Source organism: Ranitomeya imitator, chromosome 9, assembly GCF_032444005.1.
Source record: "Ranitomeya imitator isolate aRanImi1 chromosome 9, aRanImi1.pri, whole genome shotgun sequence".
Classification (NCBI taxonomy): Eukaryota; Metazoa; Chordata; class Amphibia; order Anura; family Dendrobatidae; genus Ranitomeya; species Ranitomeya imitator.
Genome location: NC_091290.1, coordinates 463,900 through 489,785, shown reverse-complemented (window position 1 = coordinate 489,785; position 25,886 = coordinate 463,900). Strand labels below are relative to the sequence as shown.

At 53.1% G+C, this 25,886-nt stretch overlaps 1 protein-coding gene across 3 annotated transcripts in view; it reads right to left on the bottom strand.

Annotated features, from left to right (window-relative positions):
- PIK3C2A (phosphatidylinositol-4-phosphate 3-kinase catalytic subunit type 2 alpha) overlaps nucleotides 1-25,886 on the bottom strand; it is a 231,923-nt gene that overhangs the window by 176,666 nt on the left and 29,371 nt on the right. For all 3 annotated transcript variants that reach the window (XM_069738457.1, XM_069738460.1, XM_069738459.1), the window contains exons 4-8: nucleotides 22,699-22,856; nucleotides 17,867-17,987; nucleotides 17,526-17,637; nucleotides 10,115-10,194; nucleotides 824-887 (exon numbers count right to left, since the gene is read on the bottom strand). In XM_069738457.1, the coding sequence (XP_069594558.1) occupies nucleotides 824-887; nucleotides 10,115-10,194; nucleotides 17,526-17,637; nucleotides 17,867-17,987; nucleotides 22,699-22,856 (535 nt within the window). The remainder of the gene's footprint in view (nucleotides 1-823; nucleotides 888-10,114; nucleotides 10,195-17,525; nucleotides 17,638-17,866; nucleotides 17,988-22,698; nucleotides 22,857-25,886) is intronic.

Genomic DNA, 25,886 nt, shown 5'->3' with positions numbered 1-25,886 from the left:
TAGAATTTACCGGTAATTTACTTCTTTTACTTTTAGGACTTATGAAAATTTGATGCAGTTTCAGGTCAAATTTGTGAAGAAATCTGGAAAATTCTGAGGGATTCACAGACATTGAAGATCTGTACGAGCAGTCAGAGTGGATCTCTGTGACGTCACCAAGATGTGACAGATCCATTCCTGTACTTAAAATATATTGAGACATCAGGCCATCCCTACATCACCCCCAGCAGGACAGGAGAGTGAGCAGAAAAAGAGGGCGATGTCCAGCAGGCTGCTTCCACCTACATCAGGGCACATATGGACAGGCCCAAAAAACACTTGTTTCCTAGTTATCAGCCACTCAAAAGGACAGAAACGACCCAACTAACAAATAAAAAGCCTCAGTCTCGGCAGCACATAGTCCTGGATAACCAGTATGTGCTGCCGAGAATATTTTATGTGTACAGATTATATTAACCATCATTTTCTGCACATGGAACATCAGTTGGCCCCTCTATACAAGCGATGAAACCACTGTCCGTCAGCTACACGTGGCCAATCGGTGGTCATTTAACAGACACGATTGGCCAGCACAAGTGCAGCGTACAGTCAGGTCCTGGGCAGCAGTTATCAGAACTGCCCGGAAAGTCACTGGTATCTACACCCTTTTCTCCTTGTGTTGCCCTATTCCCAGAATTAAGAGGGTCTTTTCTTCTTAACAAGCCACAGCCCTAGAATAGTGGCACAGAGGTGGGCAAATATCGGGACCAGAGACCACCAGGGGCACAGTATCTGAGCACAGGAAGCATCCACGAGACCCCAAGGAACAGCGAGCCCCACGCACCTCATTTTTAAGGCACATACTGACTTGATTGTGGAAAGAGTCCAGTAACTCTTCAACGTTCTGCCTGCAGAAGACAATAAGGGATCCGGTAAATGTCATTACGAGTATATACAGCGGCCCTCCACCTCTCCGCTATACCCAGAGACAGCCCTCCACCTCTCAGCTAAACTCGGGGGATGGTCCTCTGCTATACCCCCTCCACCTCTCCTCTACACCCGAGGACGGCCCTCCACCTCTCCTCTATACACATGGACAGCCCTCCACCTCTCCGCTAAACCCGGGAACGGCCCTCCTCTATACCCGGGGGGCTGCCCTCCACCTCTCCTCTATAACCGGGGATAGCCCTCCACCTCTCCTCTATACCGGGGGATGGCCCTCCACCTCTCCTCTATACACAGGGACAGCCCTTCACCTCTCCTCTATACCTGGAGACGGCCCTTCACCTCTCCTCTATACCTGGAGACGGCCCTCCACCTCTCCGCTAAACCCGGTGACGGTCCCCCACCTCTCGTCTATACACGAGGTGGGGCCCTCCACCTCTCCTCTATACCCGGGGATGGCCCTCCACCTCTCCTCTATATACAGGGACAGCCCTCCACCTCTCCTCTATGCCCAGGGGCGGCCCTCCACCTCTCCTCTATGCCCAAAGGCGGCCCTCCACCTCTCCTCCATACACAGGGAGGGCCCTTCACCTCTCCGCTAAACCCGGGGACAGCCCTTCACCTCTCATCTATACCCAGAGGCGGCCCTCCACCTCTCTTCTATACCCAGGGACGGCCCTCCACCTCTCCTCTATACCCGGGAACGGCCCTCCACCTCTCCTCTATACCCAGGGATGGCCCTCCCTCTCTCCTCTATACCCGGGGGGCGGCCCTCCACCTTTTCTCTATACTCGGGGGGCTGCCCTCCACCTCTCCGCTATACCCGGGGGGCGGACCTCCACCTCTCCTCTATACCCGGGAACGGCCCTCCACCTCTCCTCTATACCCAGGGACGGCCCTCCACCTCTCCTCTATACCCGGGAACGGCCCTCCACCTCTCCTCTATACCCAGGGACGGCCCTCCACCTCTCCTCTATACCCAGGGATGACCCTCTACCTCTCCTCTATACCCAGGGGGCGGCCCTCCACCTCTCCTCTATACCCAGGGACGACCCTCCACCTCTCCTCTATACTCGGGGGGCGGCCCTCCACCTTTTCTCTATACTCGGGGGGCTGCCCTCCACCTCTCCTCTATACCCAGGGATGGCCCTCCACCTCTCCTCTATACCCGGGGGGCAGCCCTCCACCTTTTCTCTATACTCGGGGGGCTGCCCTCCACCTCTCCGCTATAACCGGGGGGCGGACCTCCACCTCTCCTCTATACCCAGGGACGGCCCTCCACCTCTCCTCTATACCCAGGGACGACCCTCCACCTCTCCTCTATACCCGGGGGGCGGCCATCCATCTCTCCGCTATACCCGGGGGACGGCCCTCCACCTCTCCTCTATACCCAGGGACGGCCCTCCACCTCTCCTCTATACCCAGGGACGGCCCTCCACCTCTCCTCTATACCCGGGGGGCGGCCCTCCACCTCTCCTCTATACCCAGGGACGACCCTCCACCTCTCCTCTATACTCGGGGGGCGGCCCTCCACCTTTTCTCTATACTCGGGGGGCTGCCCTCCACCTCTCCTCTATACCCAGGGATGGCCCTCCACCTCTCCTCTATACCCGGGGGGCAGCCCTCCACCTTTTCTCTATACTCGGGGGGCTGCCCTCCACCTCTCCGCTATACCCGGGGGGCGGACCTCCACCTCTCCTCTATACCCGAGAGGCGGCCCTCCACCTCTCCTCTATACCCAGGGACGACCCTCCACCTCTCCTCTATACCCGGGGCGCGGCCCTCCACCTCTCCTCTATACCCAGGGACGACCCTCCACCTCTCCTCTATACTCGGGGGGCGGCCCTCCACCTCTCCTCTATACTCGGGGGGCTGCCCTCCACCTCTCCTCTATACCCGGGGGGCAGCCCTCCACCTTTTCTCTATACTCGGGGGGCTGCCCTCCACCTCTCCGCTATACCCGGGGGGCGGACCTCCACCTCTCCTCTATACCCGAGAGGCGGCCCTCCACCTCTCCTCTATACACAGGGACGGCCCTCCACCTCTCCTCTATACCTGGGGGCGGCCATCCATCTCACCTCTATACCATTTTCCCCAGTATATGACAGGGAGGTTAAAATAATATAACTTATCACAAAAGCTTCCATTTTAGTCCAATTAGTTGGTTCAGATATGAGTACACCCCCAGTCAGTAACTCCTCCATCTAGTATTGTGTGTGACAGTCATGATATGTAAGGAGGCATTGAGTCTTCTAGGCCTGGAAGTTGGATGGAGAGTGGCAACAACTTGTCTCCTCAGAAGCAGTCAGTTCCACAAACATTTCTCTCAGTCTCTTCTGTCCCGAGCCCCAGTATCTCCATATTTCTCCCCCTGGGCCCCGGAACAATGTAGGCGGCTTTTTGTGTCTGGGTTTTACAAGCGGTTCCTCTATGGACGCCCCCCATGCTGCGGCTCCTCTGCACTGTGCGCTGCATTGTGTCCCCCGATTCAGCTTTCTTCTTCTTTAGATAACTGCAGGGATCTTACATTACATTTTTCTTCTCTTCGCACCAAAAGACGCTCCTGTTTCGGTGGTGACTTCCGTGGTTGCTGGACGTCTCTGTGAGATGGTGCAGCTCCATCTTTCTATCACTTTTGCTCCAGTATCTGACTCATGAGTGAAGCTTCGCTGATAGTCTTGTAGCCTTCACCTTTCTCAAGTCTTGTGACATTTCTCTTCCATGTGGTGCCATTGCCGACAGCATGTAATGGGCAGGAGTTTTCGGTGTTCAGTATGGCCCTCTAAAGCGGCCTGTCTGCTGGACACTGGTGCAAATAAGGATTAGACTGATCTGTCAGTGGATTCTTGTTCCTTAGAATTTTGTAGTCTAAACTTTAGCTTTCTCATAAGATTTTCATTAGGGTACGTGCCCATCTTCAGGATGGCCGGCGGTTTGGACGGAGCGGCCTACTGGGGACGCGATGATGCCGGATGTGTTCATTGCACACATCCGGTATCATTGCACCCCACACATAGGGCCCTGTGTTATACCTTGCGGCGGCCCAGCGTCGCTGCAAGGTAAACGGACATGCTGCGATCTAAAAAGATGCGCCGCATGTCCGGAATCGCAGGGCCGCCGGGTGCGTGTTACCACGCATAGTGGAGACAGAATTTCATTAAATCCCCTCCACTATGCTGTAACATTTGTACGCTGCGTGTTTAACGCTGCGTCTCTGTGCAGCGTCAAACACACAGCGTTTCCTGAACGTGGAAACATACCCTAATGGTGTACTCATTTCTGCAACACTGTCTTGAATGAATGTTAGGCAAATTCCATTTTTGAGTCTAAAATAACACAAAGGAGCAGAGCAGATCCGTGGTGTAATAAATGGTCATTTAAAAGACAAACTGAGTTTGAAGAGTTAACCCTTCATAAATTTAGAAAAGTGGTATGGAAGTTTTATTGTGCTAAAATTGATGGAAAATCAGAGATTACCCCGCATCACCGACCCTAGAGCAGATCTCTAAGAGGGTATAATAAGACCTTATGACAGGTATCGTCCTGTGCGGAAGGAATATTCCCGGATCCTTGTGTCTCTGATTTAAGTCCTTTAGCACAGAAGCAGATGGGTCACATTGAACGTAGTCATGTGGCCGTGACACTGGCTTAAAGTTACAGGTGACACACTTCCTTTGTATTTTAGGCAAAAAAAATTCGATTTTCATCTTTTACATTTTAAAAATTACAAAAAGGAAAATGGACCAATGCAAAAGTTTAAGCACCCTAGTTAGTACCTAGTAGCAACCACTTTTGAAGGCATCACAGATTATAAACCCTTTTTGTAGCCAGACAAGAGTGTTGTAAGGATTTGGACTGTACATCTGTTCCTGTCTGCTGTTGCCCTCAGTTCGGTTACTTTTGCCCTTGCCTAAGATGGAGTCACTGGCCTCACGGGGGCCATCTTGCTTCCTGTCAGACTTTCCTTGTTCCTGTCTGTGGTGTATATAAGGGAGCTCTGTATATTACTCATTGCTTGAGTATCTTGTTCCTGGACTTGTGATCAAGCTGGAAGAACCGCTTTCTTGCTTGTTCTTTGTTACCTTGGGATACCCCATCTGTCTCCGGATCTACATCTCTTCATCGTAAGACTTGTTTCCCTGCATCTGCTCTGCACTCCTCTCTGCTGCTGGACTGTTCCCTGCTAGGAGGCCTGGCCTGGTCTCCAGGTCTCTGGACCTGACATACTTGGACTTCCACGGTCTGTACACGTGCTTACTGCTTATCCAGCTCTGTCTGCTACTAACCTGCTGTCTCATAGCTGTTTACATGCATACCATCATAAATATTATTGAACTCTTAACCTGTTGTCTCTCGGCCTCTTTTCTGACCCATGATACTGATCTCCACTGCACTTAGCACTAAGTTTATAACAAGTGTTCTCAATCTTGTTTGAGGGATTTTCCTTCGTTCTTCCTTGGAGAAATCTTCCCGTTCTGTGAGATTCCAGGGGCGTCTTGTTTCCTATGCCATTTTGAAGCCTAGTCACAGAGTTTCAATGATGTCCAGATCGGAGGATTGTGAGGGCCATTGTAAAAGCTTTAACTTGCGCCTTCTGCGGTCGTCTATTGTGGATTGTGACATATGTTTATGTCACGGGATTGTCAGAGGCTGCAGATAGTCGCACTGCATTTAGCTGCATACGGTCTCAGCGGTTGACTCTGCAAACTCTTTCCAAGTCCTTCTGACTTTAGGAACAAGGGGCAACCTCCCCCGGCCAGGCCTTCCTGGACTGCAAACCATGTCCTATGAGGAACGGTTACAGGATTTGGGAATGTTTAGCTGCAAAAAAGAAGACTGAGAGGAGACTTAATAGCTGTCTACAAATATCTCAAGGGCTGTCACATTGTAGAAGGATCATCTTTATTCTCAATTGCACAAGGAAAGACTAGAAGCAATGGGATGAAACTGAATGGGAGGAGACACAGACTAGATATTAGAAAAAGGTTTTTAACAGTTAGGATGATCGATGAGTGGAACAGGCTGCCACCAGAGGTGGTGAGTTCTCCTTCAATGAAAGTCTTCACACAGAGGCTGGACAGACACCTGTCTGGGATGATTTAGTGACTCCTGCTTTGAGCAGATGACCCAGGAGGTCCCTTCCAAATCTAACATTCTAGATTTCTAATTGAAAAACCTGGACCGGTGTATTTATAGACTCCCAGCTTGCTGCTGGGAGTTGCCGCTGATATTTCCATTTCCAACTGTTGAGGCTATAGCAGTCGATTATCTTCCTCTTTGGTGTTTGGAAACGGCTGTTTTTCTCTCTGAGTCCACTCAAGCTGTGTTCCCCTTGTTTATCCCATCTGTATTTAGTTATAGCGGGGATCGACCAGTGCTCACCCCATCCTTGCCTAAGCAGGGCTTACTGTTAGGGTCGTGCAGGGTTTATGTATCCTGTTTGGCGATAGGTTCGGAACCTATATAGGGACACTTGGGGCAGACAGGGTGACGTTAGATCTGCCTAGCGATCTCCACCCCCCAATTCCCTTGCGTTGGGCTCCCTTCTCCTCATCCCTTTGTGTTGCACTTAGTCTTTCCTACACTGTGCGAGACAGTCTGGGATCATTTCCCATTTGTAGAAGCCATCCTCTCTTCAACTTCAGCTTTTTTGCAGTTGGTGTTGTTTGCATCAAGAATTTGTTGAAATTTCATTGAATCCATTCTTCCCTCTACCTGTGAAATCTTACCCGAGCCACTGGCTGCAACACAACCCTAAAGCATGACTGATCCACCTCCATGCTTAATGGTAGGCAAAATGTTCTTTTCCTGAAATTATGTGCCCTTTTTTCTCCACCTTTGATCATTGTGGCCACAGAATTTTATTTTAACGTCATCGGTCCACAGGACTTGTTTCCAAAATGCATCAGGCTTGTTTAGATGTTGTTTCGCACACTTCTGACCATGACTTTTATGATGAGGACACAGGAGAGGTTTTTTCTGATGACTCTTCCATGAAGGCCATATTTGTGCAGGTGTCTCTGAACAGTCGTACAATGTACCACAACTCAAAAAGCTCCTAAATATTTCGGAAGATCTTTTGCAGTCAAGCAGGGGTATTGGTTTGCCTCTATAGCAATCCTAAGAGCAGCTCTCACTGACATTTTGCTTGGTCTTCTGTACCTTATCTTGACCTCAACTGTTTCTGGTAACTGCAATTTCTTAATTACATTTCAAACTGAGGAAAGGGCACTGTGAAAATGCTTTGCTCTCTTCTTATAGTCTTCTCCTGCTTTGTGGCCTCCACCATTTTCGTACTGCTCCGTAGCTGCTTAGAAGATCCTATGGCTGCTGTTTTTTGGCACAACGTTAGAGGAGGCTGGGTTTTTATAAAGCTGGAAATTTGCATCAACTCGCCATTCCTAATGATGATGGTGAACAAGCCATAACCCTAACAGGTTAATTAAGGGCTGAAACCTTGGTTTTGGAGATTATTTCATCTTTACCCTCCTTAACTTTTCACAATAAGGCTATGTGCGCACGTTGCAGATTTGTTTGTGGAAATTTCTGCGCAGTTTCTGCATCTCTTGGCAGAAAACGCAGTGGAAATTCAGAGTGGATTTGATGTGGATTTTATGAGGATTTGTAAGCTAAATAAAGATATATATTAAAAAAAAGTGATGTAATTTCCTTGTTCAACCTCTTCAGCCAGATACCCTCATTAATATTAAATAAAGACACACAGTCACCAGCCTAGGTAGAAGCATTAACATTAATTAAAACCTACATATGCTGTAACAAAACAGCAACTGTTATTAGACTATGGCCCCACTCTCAGTAATCGGCAGCGCTTTGGACGCAGCACTGTCCACTGTGTCCAAAGTGCTGTCTGTTTTTGAACGCAGGTGATTCCGCATGGGTTCATTGAATCGTGCGGAATCACCGTGCCAAATACATTGGACGGGTAACATTTATCTTGGGGAGACTGAGCGTCTCAGCAAGATAAATAAACATGCTGCAGTCTGTAAAGACGCGCCGCTTGTCCGTCTCCGCAGGGAAGCACGCATAGTGGACATGGTATTTCTTAAAATCCCATCCACTATTCTGTAACATCTGGCCACTGCGAGATTTACACAACGTCCAACCCGCAACATTTACTGACTGTGGGAACATACCCTCAGAAATCTGCGTGAAATGCAATATATGTTTATTAAAAAAAAATGTAAAAAATTGCATGGGCTCACAGCAGAGGGAAAGCCGACGGCTGATGTTAATATTCTGGGAAGGGGCCAATAGCCATAAAGGTTCCCAGGCTATTAATATCAGCTCACAGCTGTTTGCTTAGCCTTTTACTGGCTAGTTTACAGGGGAACCCCAGAAAAACAAAACATGGGGTCCCCCTATAAAATCGAACCAGCAAAGACTAGGCAGACAGTTAATGGCTGGTATTAGTAGCCCGGGAAGGGTCCATGGATATTGCCCCCCCTCCCCCCCAGGCTAAAAACATCAGCTCTCACCCGCCCCAGAAATGGTGCATCTCTAGAATGCGCCAATTCTGGCACTGAGCCTCCCTCTTCATATTCATATTTGTGCAGTTGATGTCACCGTTGTATTGTCATGTGACATCAAGCCCACTGCTTAGTAATGGAGAAGCATCTATAAGACACCTCTCCATTACTAATCTTATAGTTACATTGTACATAAAGACATGGCCAGAATAAAATCCTTTATTTGAAATAATCATACATACTCCTTTATTGAATCTTAATTAACGATACTTACTGAACGCCTAGTCCCCGACGACCTCGTCTCCTGCAACAAAAGTAAAATAAACCAACATATAATACTCCCTGTCAGCTGTAGTCCATTAACCGAGGGTCCCACAACGATCTCACATTTAGAACAGTCACATTGAGAGATGTGATCGGTCTCCGGCGATATACTGACAGGAGGTAATTCTACCCACAGTGTATCACTGCGCTGCCGTGAGTTCACCGGAGTTCATCAGCTCCGTGCTGTTACTTACGGCACCGCTGCGTGGGAAACTTCTCACACAGCGATAGTGCCGTAAATGACAGCACAGGAGCTTATCAGCTGATACACTGACAGGAGATAATCGATCCCACAGTGTATTGCCGGAGGCTGGGTAAAGCAATCACATCTCCCGAAGTCACTGTTCTACACGTGGGATCGCCGTGGGACACTCTGATTACCTGTACTACGGCGGACAGGGAGTATATGTGGGTTTATTATTTTACATTATTTCTAGGAGACGTCGGGGAATGTGTGTGAGGTGAGTATAATAGGTTTTTATTTTTATGTGAACATGTATGTACAGCAATTTTACTTTTTAACTGTGAGCACAGGCACTGGCAGATGATGCTATCAGTGACAGCAGACATAGCCGGATGGGAGCAGTAGTCTCATCAGCCCAACCCTGCTTTTTTACCGCAGGTCACCGCTGTGGGTCACTGTCAGCTGCCAGCATGATCCCGCAGCGCTGTGACCGACAGTACCGGCGGTAGCTTCACCACTCACACACACAATCTCCGCCCACACAGACACAGTCTCCGCCCACACAGACAGTCTCCGCCCACACAGACACAGTCTCCAGCCACACACAGACACAGTCTCCGCCCACACAGACACAGTCTCCGCCCACACAGACACAGTCTCCGCCCACACAGACACAGTCTCCAGCCACACACACTACTTTTGTGCAGTGTTTTTGCCAGCACATCCACAGCAAATCCACAAACCTTTTTACACCTGCGGTTTTGATGTAGATTTGACTGACTTAATGGAAGTGAATGGGTGCAGAAAAGCTGCAGATTCGCAAAAAGAATTGACATGCTGCGGAAAATAGAACGCTGAGAATAAGGACAGAAATTTCCGCAGCATGTGCACAACAATTCAGAAATGCCATTGATTAACATTGCTTTAATAATCCAGTGAGGATTTATAGCATTTCCGAGCGGAAAAAATGATGTAGAAAGGCAACAAATCCGCAACATCTGCACATAGCCTAACAGTAATTTTGACCAGGGGTGCCCAAAATTTTACAGGCCACTACATATTTCTCTAGACAGTGTTACATCAGGGCTAATGAAGACTGAGGCCAGTAGAAGGTCCAATAGCTACAGGATTGTGTATGGTTCCTCCAGCTGACAACCATGAATCTCAGAAATGTGGAGGAGGTGGAGGACATTACCGTGTAACTGGCACTTTGAATGGCCTGTCCAGCAGCGCCAAGTGTCCGACCAGGTCAATGGGCGTCTCGTCATCTGCAGCCTAGAGGAGGCAAGAGACGGGAGAAAACACATAGTATAGGAGGGATACTATCTATCTATCTATCTATCTATATATTACACACTAGTGGGGTCGTCACCGCAGGACCCTCTCGTGATGGCCGACACCTCTCTTGACGACATACGAGAGCAGCAGTGGTAGTAAGGTGACCCATGGGATTGCTCAACAGTCACCAGCCTGACCCAGGGGCTAACACACCGGCAGCCGCTATGCTGCCACCGGGCTAATGACAGGAGAGTGCGGACCCCTCGCTGCTCCCTCCAGCCGGATAGACTCCTGTCTGGAGACCCTATTCATGGTACATTGTGACCTGTGGAGAGCGGGCGCCGCACACACAACACATATCCACTCCATGAATCACGAGATCACAGCGCTCTGCAGACTGAGGAAGTGACGGCAAGAAATAATGCAAGCTCATATCCCAGGAGGACTCGTGTCCTCCGCACAGCTCCCCTCCCCCAATGTCAGCTCTGAGGACCCTCCAAAAACCCCAGAGAATCATCAGCCTCATCCTCCTCCTATAACCCCAGAGTATCATCAGCCTCATCCTCCTCCCATAACTCCAGAGAGGATCATCAGACCCATCCTCCTCCTATAACCCCAGAGTATTATCAGCCTCATCCTCCTCCTATAACCCCAGAGTATCATCAGCCTCATCCTCCTCCTATAACCCCAGAGTATCATCAGCCTCATCCTCCTCCTATAACCCCAGAGTATCATCAGCCTCATCCTCCTCCTATAACCCCAGAGAGGATCATCAGCCTCATCCTCCTCCTATAACCCCAGAGAGGATCATCAGCCTCATCCTCCTCCTATAACCCCAGAGAGGATCATCAGCCTCATCCTCCTCCTATAACCCCAGAGGATAATCAGCCTCATCCTCCTCCTATAACCCCAGAGTATCATCAGCCTCATCCTCCTCCTATAACCCCAGAGTATCATCAGCCTCATCCTCCTCCCATAACTCCAGAGTATCATCAGACCCATCCTCCTCCTATATCCCCAGAGAGGATCATCAGCCTCATCCTCCTCCTATAACCCCAGAGAGGATCATCAGCCTCATCCTCCTCCTATAACCCCAGAGGATCATCAGCCTCTTCCTCCTCCTATAACCCCAGAGAGGATCATCAGCCTCATCCTCCTCCTATAACCCCAGAGGATAATCAGCCTCATCCTCCTCCTATAACCCCAGAGGATCATCAGCCTCATCCTCCTCCTATAACCCCAGAGTATCAGCAGCCTCATCCTCCTCCTATAACCCCAGAGAGGATCATCAGCCTCATCCTCCTCCTATAACCCCAGAGGATCATCAGCCTCATCCTCCTCCTATAACCCCAGAGGATCATCAGCCTCATCCTCCTCCTATAACCCCAGAGGATCATCAGCCTCATCCTCCTCCTATAACCCCAGAGTATCATCAGCCTCTTCCTCCTCCTATAACCCCAGAGAGGATCATCAGCCTCATCCTCCTCCTATAACCCCAGAGGATCATCAGCCTCATCCTCCTCCTATAACCCCAGAGAGGATCATCAGCCTCATCCTCCTCCTATAGCCCCAGAGAGGATCATCTGCCTCATCCTCCTCCTATAACCCCAGAGGATCATCAGCCTCTTCCTCCTCCTATAACCCCAGAGAGGATCATCAGCCTCTTCCTCCTCCTATAACCCCAGAGAGGATAATCAGTCCCATCCTCCTCCTATAACCCCAGAGAGGATCATCAGCCCCATCCTCCTCCTATAACCCCAGAGAGGATCATCAGCCTCATCCTCCTCCTATAACCCCAGAGAGGATCATCAGCCTCCTCCTCCTATAACCCCAGAGAGGATCATCAGCCCCATCCTCCTCCTATAACCCCAGAGAGGATCATCAGCCTCATCCTCCTCCTATAACCCCAGAGGATCATCAGCCTCATCCTCCTCCTATAACCCCAGAGGATCATCAGCCTCATCCTCCTCCTATAACCCCAGAGTATCATCAGCCTCTTCCTCCTCCTATAACCCCAGAGAGGATCATCAGCCTCATCCTCCTCCTATAACCCCAGAGGATCATCAGCCTCATCCTCCTCCTATAACCCCAGAGAGGATCATCAGCCTCATCCTCCTCCTATAACCCCACAGAGGATCATCAGCCTCATCCTCCTCCTATAACCCCACAGAGGATCATCAGCCTCATCCTCCTCCTATAACCCCACAGAGTATCATCAGCCTCATCCTCCTCCTATAACCCCAGAGAGGATCATCAGCCTCATCCTCCTCCTATAACCCCAGAGTATCATCAGCCTCATCCTCCTCCTATAACCCCAGAGAGGATCATCAGCCTCATCCTCCTCCTATAACCCCAGAGAGGATCATCAGCCTCATCCTCCTCCTATAACCCCAGAGAGGATAATCGGTCCCATCCTCCTCCTATAACCTCAGAGAGGATCATCTGCCTCATCCTCCTCCTATAACCCCAGAGAGGATCATCAGTCCCATCCTCCTCCGATAACCCCAGAGAGGATAATCAGCCTCATCCTCCTCCTATAACCCCAGAGAGGATAATCGGTCCCATCCTCCTCCTATAACCCCAGAGAGGATCATCTGCCTCATCCTCCTCCTATAACCCCAGAGAGGATCATCAGTCCCATCCTCCTCCGATAACCCCAGAGAGGATAATCAGCCTCATCCTCCTCCTATAACCCCAGAGAGGATCATCAGCCTCATCCTCCTCCTATAACCCCAGACGGAATCATCAGCCTCACCCTCCTCCTATAACCCCAGAGAGGATCATCAGCCTCATCCTCCTCCTATAACCCCAGAGTATCATCAGCCTCATCCTCCTCCTATAACCCCAGAGAGGATCATCAGCCTCATCCTCCTCCTATAACCCCAGAGGATCATCAGCCTCATCCTCCTCCTATAACCCCAGAGAGGATCATCAGCCTCATCCTCCTCCTATAACCCCAGAGAGGATAATCAGCCTCATCCTCCTCCTATAACCCCAGAGAGGATCATCAGCCTCCTCCTCCTATAACCCCAGAGAGGATCATCAGCCTCATCCTCCTCCTATAACCCCAGAGAGGATCATCAGCCTCATCCTCCTCCTATAACCTCAGAGAGGATCATCAGCCTCATCCTCCTCCTATAACCCCAGAGAGGATCATCAGCCTCATCCTCCTCCTATAACCCCAGAGAGGATCATCAGCCTCATCCTCCTCCTATAACCCCAGAGAGGATAATCAGTCCCATCCTCCTCCTATAACCCCAGAGAGGATCATCAGCCTCATCCTCCTCCTATAACCCCAGAGGATCATCAGCCTCTTCCTCCTCCTATAACCCCAGAGAGGATCATCAGCCTCATCCTCCTATAACCCCAGAGAGGATCATCAGCCTCATCCTCCTATAACCCCAGAGAGGATCATCAGCCTCATCCTCCTCCTATAACCCCAGAGAGGATAATCAGCCTCATCCTCCTCCTATAACCCCAGAGAGGATCATCAGTCCCATCCTCCTCCTATAACCCCAGAGAGGATAATCAGCCTCATCCTCCTCCTATAACCCCAGAGGATCATCAGCCTCATCCTCCTCCTATAACCCCAGAGAGGATCATCAGCCTCTTCCTCCTCCTATAACCCCAGAGAGGATCATCAGCCTCATCCTCCTCCTATAACCCCAGAGAGGATCATCAGCCTCATCCTCCTATAACCCCAGAGAGGATCATCAGCCTCATCCTCCTCCTATAACCCCAGAGAGGATCATCAGCCTCATCCTCCTCCTATAACCCCAGAGAGGATAATCAGCCTCATCCTCCTCCTATAACCCCAGAGAGGATCATCAGCCTCATCCTCCTATAACCCCAGAGAGGATCAGCAGCCTCATCCTCCTCCTATAACCCCAGAGAGGATCATCAGCCTCATCCTCCTCCTATAACCCCAGAGAGGATCATCAGCCTCATCCTCCTCCTATAACCCCAGAGAGGATCATCAGCCTCTTCCTCCTCCTATAACCCCAGAGAGGATCATCAGCCTCATCCTCCTATAACCCCAGAGAGGATCATCAGCCTCATCCTCCTCCTATAACCCCAGAGAGGATCATCAGCCTCATCCTCCTCCTATAACCCCAGAGAGGATAATCAGCCTCATCCTCCTCCTATAACCCCAGAGAGGATCATCAGCCTCATCCTCCTATAACCCCAGAGAGGATCAGCAGCCTCATCCTCCTCCTATAACCCCAGAGAGGATCATCAGCCTCATCCTCCTCCTATAACCCCAGAGAGGATCATCAGCCTCATCCTCCTCCTATAACCCCAGAGAGGATCATCAGCCTCATCCTCCTCCTATAACCCCAGAGAGGATCAGCAGCCTCATCCTCCTCCTATAACCCCAGAGAGGATAATCAGCCTCATCCTCCTCCTATAACCCCAGAGAGGATCATCAGTCCCATCCTCCTCCTATAACCCCAGAGAGGATAATCAGCCTCATCCTCCTCCTATAACCTCAGAGAGGATCATCAGCCTCATCCTCCTCCTATAACCCCAGAGGATCATCAGCCTCATCCTCCTCCTATAACCCCAGAGAGGATCATCAGCCTCATCCTCCTCCTATAACCCCAGAGAGGATCATCAGCCTCATCCTCCCCCTATAACCCCAGAGAGGATCATCAGCCTCATCCTTCTCCTATAACCCCAGAGAGGATCATCAGCCTCATCCTCCTCCTATAACCCCAGAGAGGATCATCAGCCTCATCCTCCTCCTATAACCCCAGAGAGGATCATCAGCCTCATCCTCCTCCTATAACCCCAGAGAGGATCATCAGCCTCATCCTCCTCCTATAACCCCAGAGAGGATCATCAGCCTCATCCTTCTCCTATATCCCCAGAGAGGATCATCAGCCTCATCCTCCTCCTATAACCCCAGAGAGGATCATCAGCCTCATCCTCCTATAACCCCAGAGAGGATCATCAGCCTCATCCTCCTCCTATAACCCCAGAGAGGATCATCAGCCTCATCCTCCTCCTATAACCCCAGAGAGGATCATCAGCCTCATCCTCCTCCTATAACCCCAGAGAGGATCATCAGCCTCATCCTCCTCCTATAACCCCAGAGAGGATCATCAGCCTCATCCTCCTATAACCCCAGAGAGGATCAGCAGCCTCATCCTCCTCCTATAACCCCAGAGAGGATTATCAGCCTCATCCTCCTCCTATAACCCCAGAGAGGATCATCAGTCCCATCCTCCTCCTATAACCCCAGAGAGGATAATCAGCCTCATCCTCCTCCTATAACCTCAGAGAGGATCATCAGCCTCATCCTCCTCCTATAACCCCAGAGAGGATCATCAGCCTCATCCTCCTCCTATAACCCCAGAGAGGATCATCAGCCTCATCCTCCTCCTATAACCCCAGAGAGGATCATCAGCCTCATCCTCCTCCTATAACCCCAGAGAGGTTCATCAGCCTCATCCTCCTATAACCCCAGAGGATCATCAGCCTCATCCTCCTCCTATAACCCCAGAGAGGATCATCAGTCCCATCCTCCTCCTATAACCCCAGAGAGGATCATCAGCCTCATCCTCCTCCTATAACCCCAGAGAGGATCATCAGCCTCATCCTCCTATAACCCCAGAGGATCATCAGCCTCATCCTCCTCCTATAACCCCAGAGAGGATCATCAGCCTCATCCTCCTCCTATAACCCCAGAGAGGATCATCAGTCCCATCCTCCTCCTATAACCCCAGAGAGGATCATCAGCCTCATCCTCCTCCTATAACCCCAGAGAGGATCATCAGCCTCTTCCTCCTCCAATAACCCCAGAGAGGATAATCAGCCTCATCCTCCTCCTATAACCCCAGAGAGGATCATCAGCCTCTTCCTCCTCCAATAACCCCAGAGAGGATCATCAGTCCCATCCTCCTCCTATAACCCCAGAGAGGATCATCAGCCTCATCCTCCTCCTATAACCCCAGAGAGGATCATCAGCCCCATCCTCCTCCTATAACCCCAGAGAGGATCATCAGCCTCATCCTCCTCCTATAACCCCAGAGAGGATCATCAGCCTCATCCTCCTCCTATAACCCCAGAGAGGATCATCAGCCCCATCCTCCTCCTATAACCCCAGAGAGGATCATCAGCCTCATACTCCTCCAATAACCCCAGAGAGGATAATCAGCCTCATCCTCCTCCTATAACCCCAGAGAGGATCATCAGCCTCATCCTCCTCCTATAACCCCAGAGAGGATCATCAGCCTCATCCTCCTCCTATAACCCCAGAGAGGATCATCGGCCCCATCCTCCTCCTATAACCCCAGAGAGGATCATCAGCCTCATCCTCCTCCTATAACCCCAGAGAGGATCATCAGCCTCATCCTCCTCCTATAACCCCAGAGAGGATCATCAGCCTCATACTCCTCCAATAACCCCAGAGAGGATAATCAGCCTCATCCTCCTCCTATAACCCCAGAGAGGATCATCAGCCTCATCCTCCTCCTATAACCCCAGAGAGGATCATCAGTCCCATCCTCCTCCTATAACCCCAGAGAGGATCATCAGCCTCATCCTCCTCCTATAACCCCAGAGGATCATCAGCCTCATCCTCCTCCTATAACCCCAGAGAGGATCATCAGCCTCATCCTCCTCCTATAACCCCAGAGAGGATCATCGGCCCCATCCTCCTCCTATAACCCCAGAGAGGATCATCAGCCTCATCCTCCTCCTATAACCCCAGAGAGGATCATCAGCCTCATCCTCCTCCTATAACCCCAGAGAGGATCATCAGCCTCATACTCCTCCAATAACCCCAGAGAGGATAATCAGCCTCATCCTCCTCCTATAACCCCAGAGAGGATCATCAGCCTCATCCTCCTCCAATAACCCCAGAGAGGATCATCAGCCTCATCCTCCTCCTATAACCCCAGAGAGGATCATCAGCCTCTTCCTCCTCCTATAACCCCAGAGAGGATCATCAGCCTCATCCTCCTCCTATAACCCCAGAGAGGATCATCAGCCTCATCCTCCTCCTATAACCCCAGAGAGGATCATCAGCCCCATCCTCCTCCTATAACCCCAGAGAGGATCATCAGCCCCATCTTCCTCCTATAACCCCAGAGAGGATCATCAGCCTCTTCCTCCTCCTATAACCCCAGAGAGGATCATCAGTCTCATTCTCCTCGTCTCCCTGCAATCTTTTCTTGGCACAAGATGGGAGCTGAGAGCCGACATAATAGAGCAGCTTCCAGCTGAGGACGGAAATGAGAAATATTTGATCAGCGCCCAGCAATGGCCCGGCGCCAACCCTGAGCGCTCGTGTCACAGCAGAACCCAACCACAGCCATACTCACGGTGCGTGCCAGCGCCCGGCACACGGTCCGGCAGCACAGCAGCTGCAGCCTGATCTCCATGTCCCACTTGCGGCACATCTGTATATACTCGTGGCTGCCCAGACAATGCTCACTGCGGGGATAAAGGAGGACACAGTAGACAGCTCCATATACGTACGCTGCGTCACGTCTCACATCACAGCGTGACCCACACCCTCGACTATAATACAAGCAATATGGGGGACAGCAAGGAAACAAGGGCTTGCTTTCAGTCATTGCTTGATGTGCTTTGTTTTATGGAGGGACAACCCCTATAAGACTATTACTGACAGACGGCCGCGTCCGGAGAAGGGGTCACTTACTTCTGTAGCACTTCTTCATGGCCGCAGACCTTCAGGAGATAACTCTCAATGTCCACCTGGCTCAGGTCATCGTGGACCCAGCACAACGCCTGCATGATGATCAGCTCCACCGGTGAGCTCACTGCAAGAGAGCAGACGAGACCGTGAGACGTCAGGGCTGAGCGCCAAACACAGGGGGCAAGCCAGAGGGGCGAACATGGGGCCAACACAAACGCATGAAACTGTGAGATGTCAGGGCTGAGCGCCAAACACAGGGGACAAGCAAGAGTGGCGAACAAGTGTGCAGGAGGCCGACAACACATGAAACTGCGAGACGTCAGGGCTGAGCGCCAAACACAGGGGGCAAGCCAGAGGGGCGAACAGGTGTGCAGGGGGCCGACAACACATGAAACCGCGAGACGTCAGGGCTGAGCACCAAACACAGGGGGCAAGCCAGAGGGGCGAACAAGTGTGCAGGAGGCCGACAACACATGAAACCTCGAGACGTCAGGGCTGAGCGCCAAACACAGGGGGCAAGCCAGAGGGGCGAACAGGTGTGCAGGGGGCCGACACAACACATGAAACCGCGAGACGTCAGGGCTGAGCACCAAACACAGGGGGCAAGCCAGAGGGGCGAACAGGTGTGCAGGGGGCCGACACAACACATGAAACCTCGAGACGTCAGGGCTGAGCGCCAAACACAGGGGGCAAGCCAGAGGGGCGACCAGGGGGCCGACACAACACATGAAACTGCGAGATGTCAGGGCTGAGCGCCAAACACAGGGGACAAGCCAGAGGGGGCCGACACAACACATGAAACCGCAAGACGTCAGGGCTGAGCATCAAACACAGGGGGCAAGCCAGAGGGGCGAACAGGTGTGCAGGGGGCCGACACAACACATGAAACCGCGAGACGTCAGGGCTGAGCATCAAACACAGGGGGCAAGCCAGAGGGGCGAACAGGTGTGCAGGGGGCCGACACAACACATGAAACCGCGAGACGTCAGGGCTGGGCGCCAAACACAGGGGGCAAGCCAGAGGGGCGACCAGGGGGCCGACAACACATGAAACCGCAAGACGTGAGGGCTGAGCGCCAAACACAGGGGGCAAGCCAGAGGGGCGAACATGGGGCCAACACAAACGCATGAAACTGCGAGATGTCAGGGCTGAGCGCCAAACACAGGGGACAAGCAAGAGGGGCGAACAAGTGTGCAGGAGGCCGACAACACATGAAACCTCGAGACGTCAGGGCTGAGCACCAAACACAGGGGGCAAGCCAGAGGGGCGAACAGGAGTGCAGGGGGCCGACACAACACATGAAACCTCGAGACGTCAGGGCTGAGCGCCAAACACAGGGGGCAAGCCAGAGGGGCGAACAGGTGTGCAGGGGGCCGACAACACATGAAACCGCGAGACGTCAGGGCTGAGCACCAAACACAGGGGGCAAGCCAGAGGGGCGAACAGGTGTGCAGGGGGCCGACAACACATGAAACCGCGAGACGTCAGGGCTGAGCGCCAAACACAGGGGGCAAGCCAGAGGGGCGAACAGGTGTGCAGGGGGCCGATACAACACATGAAACCTCGAGACGTCAGGGCTGAGCGCCAAACACAGGGGGCAAGCCAGAGGGGCGACCAGGGGGCCGACACAACACATGAAACCGCGAGACGTCAGGGCTGAGCATCTAACACAGGGGGCAAGCCAGAGGGGCGAACAGGTGTGCAGGGGGCCGACACAACACATGAAACCGCGAGACGTCAGGGCTGGGCGCCAAACACAGGGGGCAAGCCAGAGGGGCGACCAGGGGGCCGACAACATATGAAACCGCAAGACGTCAGGGCTGAGCGCCAAACACAGGGGGCAAGCCAGAGGGGCGACCAGGGGGCCGACACAAACACATCAAACCGCGAGACGTCAGGGCTGAGCGCCAAACACAGGGGGCAAGCCAGAGGGGCAGCCAGAGGGGCGACCAGGGGGCCGACAACACATGAAACCGTGAGACGTCAGGGCTGAGCACCAAACACAGGGGGCAAGCCAGAGGGGCGAACAAGTGTGCAGGGGGCCGACACAAACACATGAAACCGCGAGACGTCAGGGCTGAGCACCAAACACAGGGGGCAAGCCAGAGGGGCGACCAGGGGGCCGACAACACATGAAACCGTGAGACGTCAGGGCTGAGCACCAAACACAGGGGGCAAGCCAGAGGGGCGAACAAGTGTGCAGGGGGCCGACACAACACATGAAACCGCGAGACGTCAGGGCTGAGCACCAAACACAGGGGGCAAGCCAGAGGGGAGAACAGGTGTGCAGGGGGCCGACACAACACATGAAACCGCGAGACGTCAGGGCTGAGCGCCAAACATAGGGGGCAAGCCAGAGGGGCGAACAGGTGTGCAGGGGGCCGACACAACACATGAAACCTCGAGACGTCAGGGCTGAGCGCCAAACACAGGGGGCAAGCCAGAGGGGCGACCAGGGGGCCGACACAACACATGAAACTGCGAGATGTCAGGGCTGAGCGCCAAACACAGGGGACAAGCCAGAGGGGGCCGACACAACACATGAAACCGCAAGACGTCAGGGCTGAGCATCAAACACAGGGGGCAAGCCAGAGGGGCGAACAGGTGTGCAGGGGGCCGACACAACACATGAAACCGCGAGACGTCAGGGCTGAGCATCAAACACAGGGGGCAAGCCAGAGGGGCGAACAGGTGTGCAGGGGGCCGACACAACACATGAAACCGCGAGACGTCAGGGCTGGGCGCCAAACACAGGGGGCAAGCCAGAGGGGCGACCAGGGGGCCGACAACACATGAAACCGCAAGACGTGAGGGCTGAGCGCCAAACACAGGGGGCAAGCCAGAGGGGCGAACATGGGGCCAACACAAACGCATGAAACTGCGAGATGTCAGGGCTGAGCGCCAAACACAGGGGACAAGCAAGAGGGGCGAACAAGTGTGCAGGAGGCCGACAACACATGAAACCTCGAGACGTCAGGGCTGAGCACCAAACACAGGGGGCAAGCCAGAGGGGCGAACAGGAGTGCAGGGGGCCGACACAACACATGAAACCTCGAGACGTCAGGGCTGAGCGCCAAACACAGGGGGCAAGCCAGAGGGGCGAACAGGTGTGCAGGGGGCCGATACAACACATGAAACCTCGAGACGTCAGGGCTGAGCGCCAAACACAGGGGGCAAGCCAGAGGGGCGACCAGGGGGCCGACAACATATGAAACCGCAAGACGTCAGGGCTGAGCGCCAAACACAGGGGGCAAGCCAGAGGGGCGACCAGGGGGCCGACACAAACACATCAAACCGCGAGACGTCAGGGCTGAGCGCCAAACACAGGGGGCAAGCCAGAGGGGCGACCAGGGGGCCGACAACACATGAAACCGTGAGACGTCAGGGCTGAGCACCAAACACAGGGGGCAAGCCAGAGGGGCGAACAAGTGTGCAGGGGGCCGACACAAACACATGAAACCGCGAGACGTCAGGGTTGAGCACCAAACACAGGGGGCAAGCCAGAGGGGCGACCAGGGGGCCGACAACACATGAAACCGTGAGACGTCAGGGCTGAGCACCAAACACAGGGGGCAAGCCAGAGGGGCGAACAAGTGTGCAGGGGGCCGACACAACACATGAAACCGCGAGACGTCAGGGCTGAGCACCAAACACAGGGGGCAAGCCAGAGGGGAGAACAGGTGTGCAGGGGGCCGACACAACACATGAAACCGCGAGACGTCAGGGCTGAGCGCCAAACACAGGGGGCAAGCCAGAGGGGCGAACAGGTGTGCAAGGGGCCGACACAACACATGAAACCGCGAGACGTCAGGGCTGAGCGCCAAACACAGGGGGCAAGCCAGAGGGGTGAACAGGTGTGCAGGGGGCCGACACAAGACATGAAAGCGCGAGACGTCAGGGCTGAGCGCCAAACACAGGGGGCAAGCCAGAGGGGCGACCAGGGGGCCTACACAAACACATGAAACCGCGAGACGTCAGGGCTGAGCGCCAAACACAGGGGGCAAGCCAGAGGGGCGACCAGGGGGCCGACACAAACACATGAAACCGCGAGACGTCAGGGCTGAGCGCCAAACACAGGGGGCAAGCCAGAGGGGCGACCAGGGGGCCGACACAAACACATGAAACCGCAAGACGTCAGGGCTGAGCGCCGAACACAGGGGGGTGAATCAAAGGGGCGACCAGGGGTGCAGAGGGCAGACACAAGCACATGAAACTGCGAGCTGTCAGGGCTGAGCGCCAAACATGAAGGGCGAGCCAGAGGGGCGACCAGAGATGTAGAGGGCAGACACAAGCACATGACCCCGCAATGCGTCAGGGCTGAGCACTAAAAACGAGGGGCGAGCCAGCTGGAGAACACCGCAAGGCATCGGGGAAGAGTGCCAAACACAGGGGTTGAGCCAGAGGGGCAACAGAGGGCCGACACCAGCACGACACCGTGAGCTGTCAGGGCTGAACGCAAAACACAGGGGGTGAGCCAGAGGACAGCGGTGTGCCGCCAGCACAGGACCAGAAGCCAAATGACCAGGAACTCACAGCATAAAATCCACCTTGATTAGATTAGATCTGACCTCGCTGTAGACGCACAGAGAATGTCCCTTCTCACCGGTGTGGAGGACACGTCTGCTAGCACATTAGCGGTGTTATCACCCTGGGGCGGCTGCATAATGTGCAGCTCAATAGTGTGCCGCAAACACCTATTCAGACTTCTAAATGCTGATCAATAGAGAGTGCACGAACTAAACAGCGAGAGTCTGACGTGCCGCACTGATGCCGAGACATATGTGGCACAGTACACACCAATACATCCGCCATCCATCCACGCCGCGTGTACTCACCATCACAGGTGAAGGTCACCGGCTGCTGGGAGCCTGGGATCTCTATAGACACCTTCACACTGGAGCTCTCAGCACTCAGGAGCCGCTGTGTCATCACCGGGCTCAGCACAAAGCCGGGATTACCAACCAGACCGTCCCCGAGGAAGAGCGAGCGCAGCCTGCGATGGAAGAAAGCAGAGGGCTGCAGACACACTGCAACGACACTACTGCAGCACAGTGTGAACCGTATATCTCACACCCCCGTATACACAGATCACCTTCAACCACCCCAGGTACACAGACCTCACATACACCCTTTCCCCAGGTATACACACATCACCTTCACTCCCCCCAGGTAAACACACATCACCTTCATCCCCCCTCAGGAATACACACATCACCTTCATCCTCCCCCCAATCATACACACATCCCCTTCATCCTCCCCCCAAGCATACACACATCCCCTTCATCCTCCCCCCAGGTATACACACATCCCCTTCATCCTCCCCCCAAGCATACACACATCACCTTCATCCTCCCCCCAGGTATACACACATCCCCTTCATCCTCCCCCCAAGCATACACACATCACCTTCATCCCCCCCCAGGTATACATACATCACCTTCACTCCCCCCAGGTAAACACACATCACCTTCATCCCCCCTCAGGAATACACACATCACCTTCATCCCCCCTAAGGAATACACACATCACCTTCATCCTCCCCCCAAGCATACACACATCACCTTCATCCTCCCCCCAAGCATACACATATCCCCTTCATCCTCCCCCCAGGTATACACACATCCCCTTCATCCCCCCCCAGGTATACACACATCCCCTTCATCCTCCCCCCAGGTATACACACATCCCCTTCATCCTCCCCCCAAGCATACACACATCCCCTTCATCCTCCCCCCAGGTATACACACATCCCCTTCATCCCCCCCAGGTATACACACATCCCCTTCATCCCCCCCCAGGTATACACACATCCCCTTCATCCTCCCCCCAGGTATACACACATCCCCTTCATCCTCCCCCCAGGTAAACACACATCACCTTCACCCCCCCCCCCCCCAGTTATACATACATCCTCTTCATCCTCCCCCCAAGCATACACACATCCCCTTCATCCTCCCCCCAAGCATACACACATCCCCTTCATCCTCCCCCCAGGTATACACACATCCCCTTCATCCTCCGCCCAAGCATACACACATCCCCTTCATCCTCCCCCCAAGCATACACACATCCCCTTCATCCTCCCCCCAAGCATACACACATCCCCTTCATCCTCCCCCCAGGTATACACACATCCCCTTCATCCTCCCCCCAGGTATACACACATCCCCTTCATCCTCCCCCCAGGTATACACACATCCCCTTCATCCTCCCCCCAGGTATACACACATCCCCTTCATCCTCCCCCCAGGTATACACACATCCTCTTCATCCTCCCCCCCCCAAGCATACACACATCCCCTTCATCCTCCCCCCCAAGCATACACACATCCCCTTCATCCTCCCCCCAGGTATACACACATCACCTTCATTCTCCCCCCAGGTATACACACATCACCTTCATTCTCCCCCCAGGTATACACACATCACCTTCATCCCCCCCAGATATACATACATCACCTTCATCCTCCCCAGGTATACACACATCACCTTCATTCCCCCCCCAGGTATACACACATCACCTTCATTCCCCCCCAGATATACACACATCACCTTCATCACCCCCCCAGGTATACACACATCACCTTCATTCCCCCCCCAGGTATACACACATCACCTTCATCCCCCCCAGATATACACACATCACCTTCATCCTCCCCAGGTATACACACATCACCTTCATTCCCCCCCCCCCCAGGTATACACACATCATCTTCATCCTCCCCGGTATATACACATCACCTTCATCCTCCCCAGGTATACACACATCACCTTCATCCCTCCCCCCCAGGTATACACACATCACCCTCACTCCCCCCCAGGTATACATACATCACCTTCATCCCGCCCCCAGGTATACACACATCACCTTCATCCTCCCCCCAGGTATACACACATCCCCTTCATCCTCCCCCCAGGTATACACACATCCCCTTCATCCTCCCCCCAAGCATACACACATCCCCTTCATCCTCCCCCCAAGCATACACACATCCCCTTCATCCTCCCCCCAAGCATACACACATCCCCTTCATCCTCCCCCCAAGCATACACACATCCCCTTCATCCCCCCCAGGTATACACACATCCCCTTCATCCTCCCCCAGGTATACACACATCCCCTTCATCCTCCCCCAGGTATACACACATCCCCTTCATCCTCCCCCCAGGTAAACACACATCACCTTCATCCCCCCTCAGGAATACACACATCCCCTTCATCCTCCCCCCAGGTATACACACATCCCCTTCATCCCCCCCAGGTAAACACACATCCCCTTCATCCTCCCCCCAGGTATACACACATCCCCTTCGCCCCCCCCCCCAGGTATACACACATCCCCTTCACCCTCCCCCCAGGTAAACACACATCACCTTCATCCCCCCTCAGGAATACACACATCCCCTTCATCCTCCCCCCAGGTATACACACATCACCTTCATCCCCCCCAGATATACACACATCCCCTTCATCCCCCCCAGGTATACACACATCCCTTTCATCCTCCCCCCAGGTAAACACACATCACCTTCATCCCCCCTCAAGAATACACACATCCCCTTCATCCTCCCCCCAGGTATACATACATCACCTTCATCCCCCCAGGTATACACACATCCCCTTCATCCTCCCCCCAGGTATACATACATCACCTTTGTCCTCCCCCCAGGTATTATTATTATTATTATTATTATACACTTTTATAGCGCCATTTATTCCATGGCGCTTTACATGTGAATACGGGGCAAATATAGACAAATACATTAAACATGAGCAGATAACAAGGCACACGAGTACATAAGGAGGGAGGACCCTGCCCGCGAGGGCTCACAGTCTGCAGGGGGTGGGTGAGGATACATTAGGAGAGGGTAGAGCTGGCTGTGCGGCGGTTCAGTAGGTTGAGGATCACTGCAGGCTGTAGGCTTGTCGGAAGAGATGAGTCTTCAGGTATACACACATCCCCTTCATTCCCCCCCAAGGTACACACACAACCTTCATCCTCCCCCCAGGTATACACACAT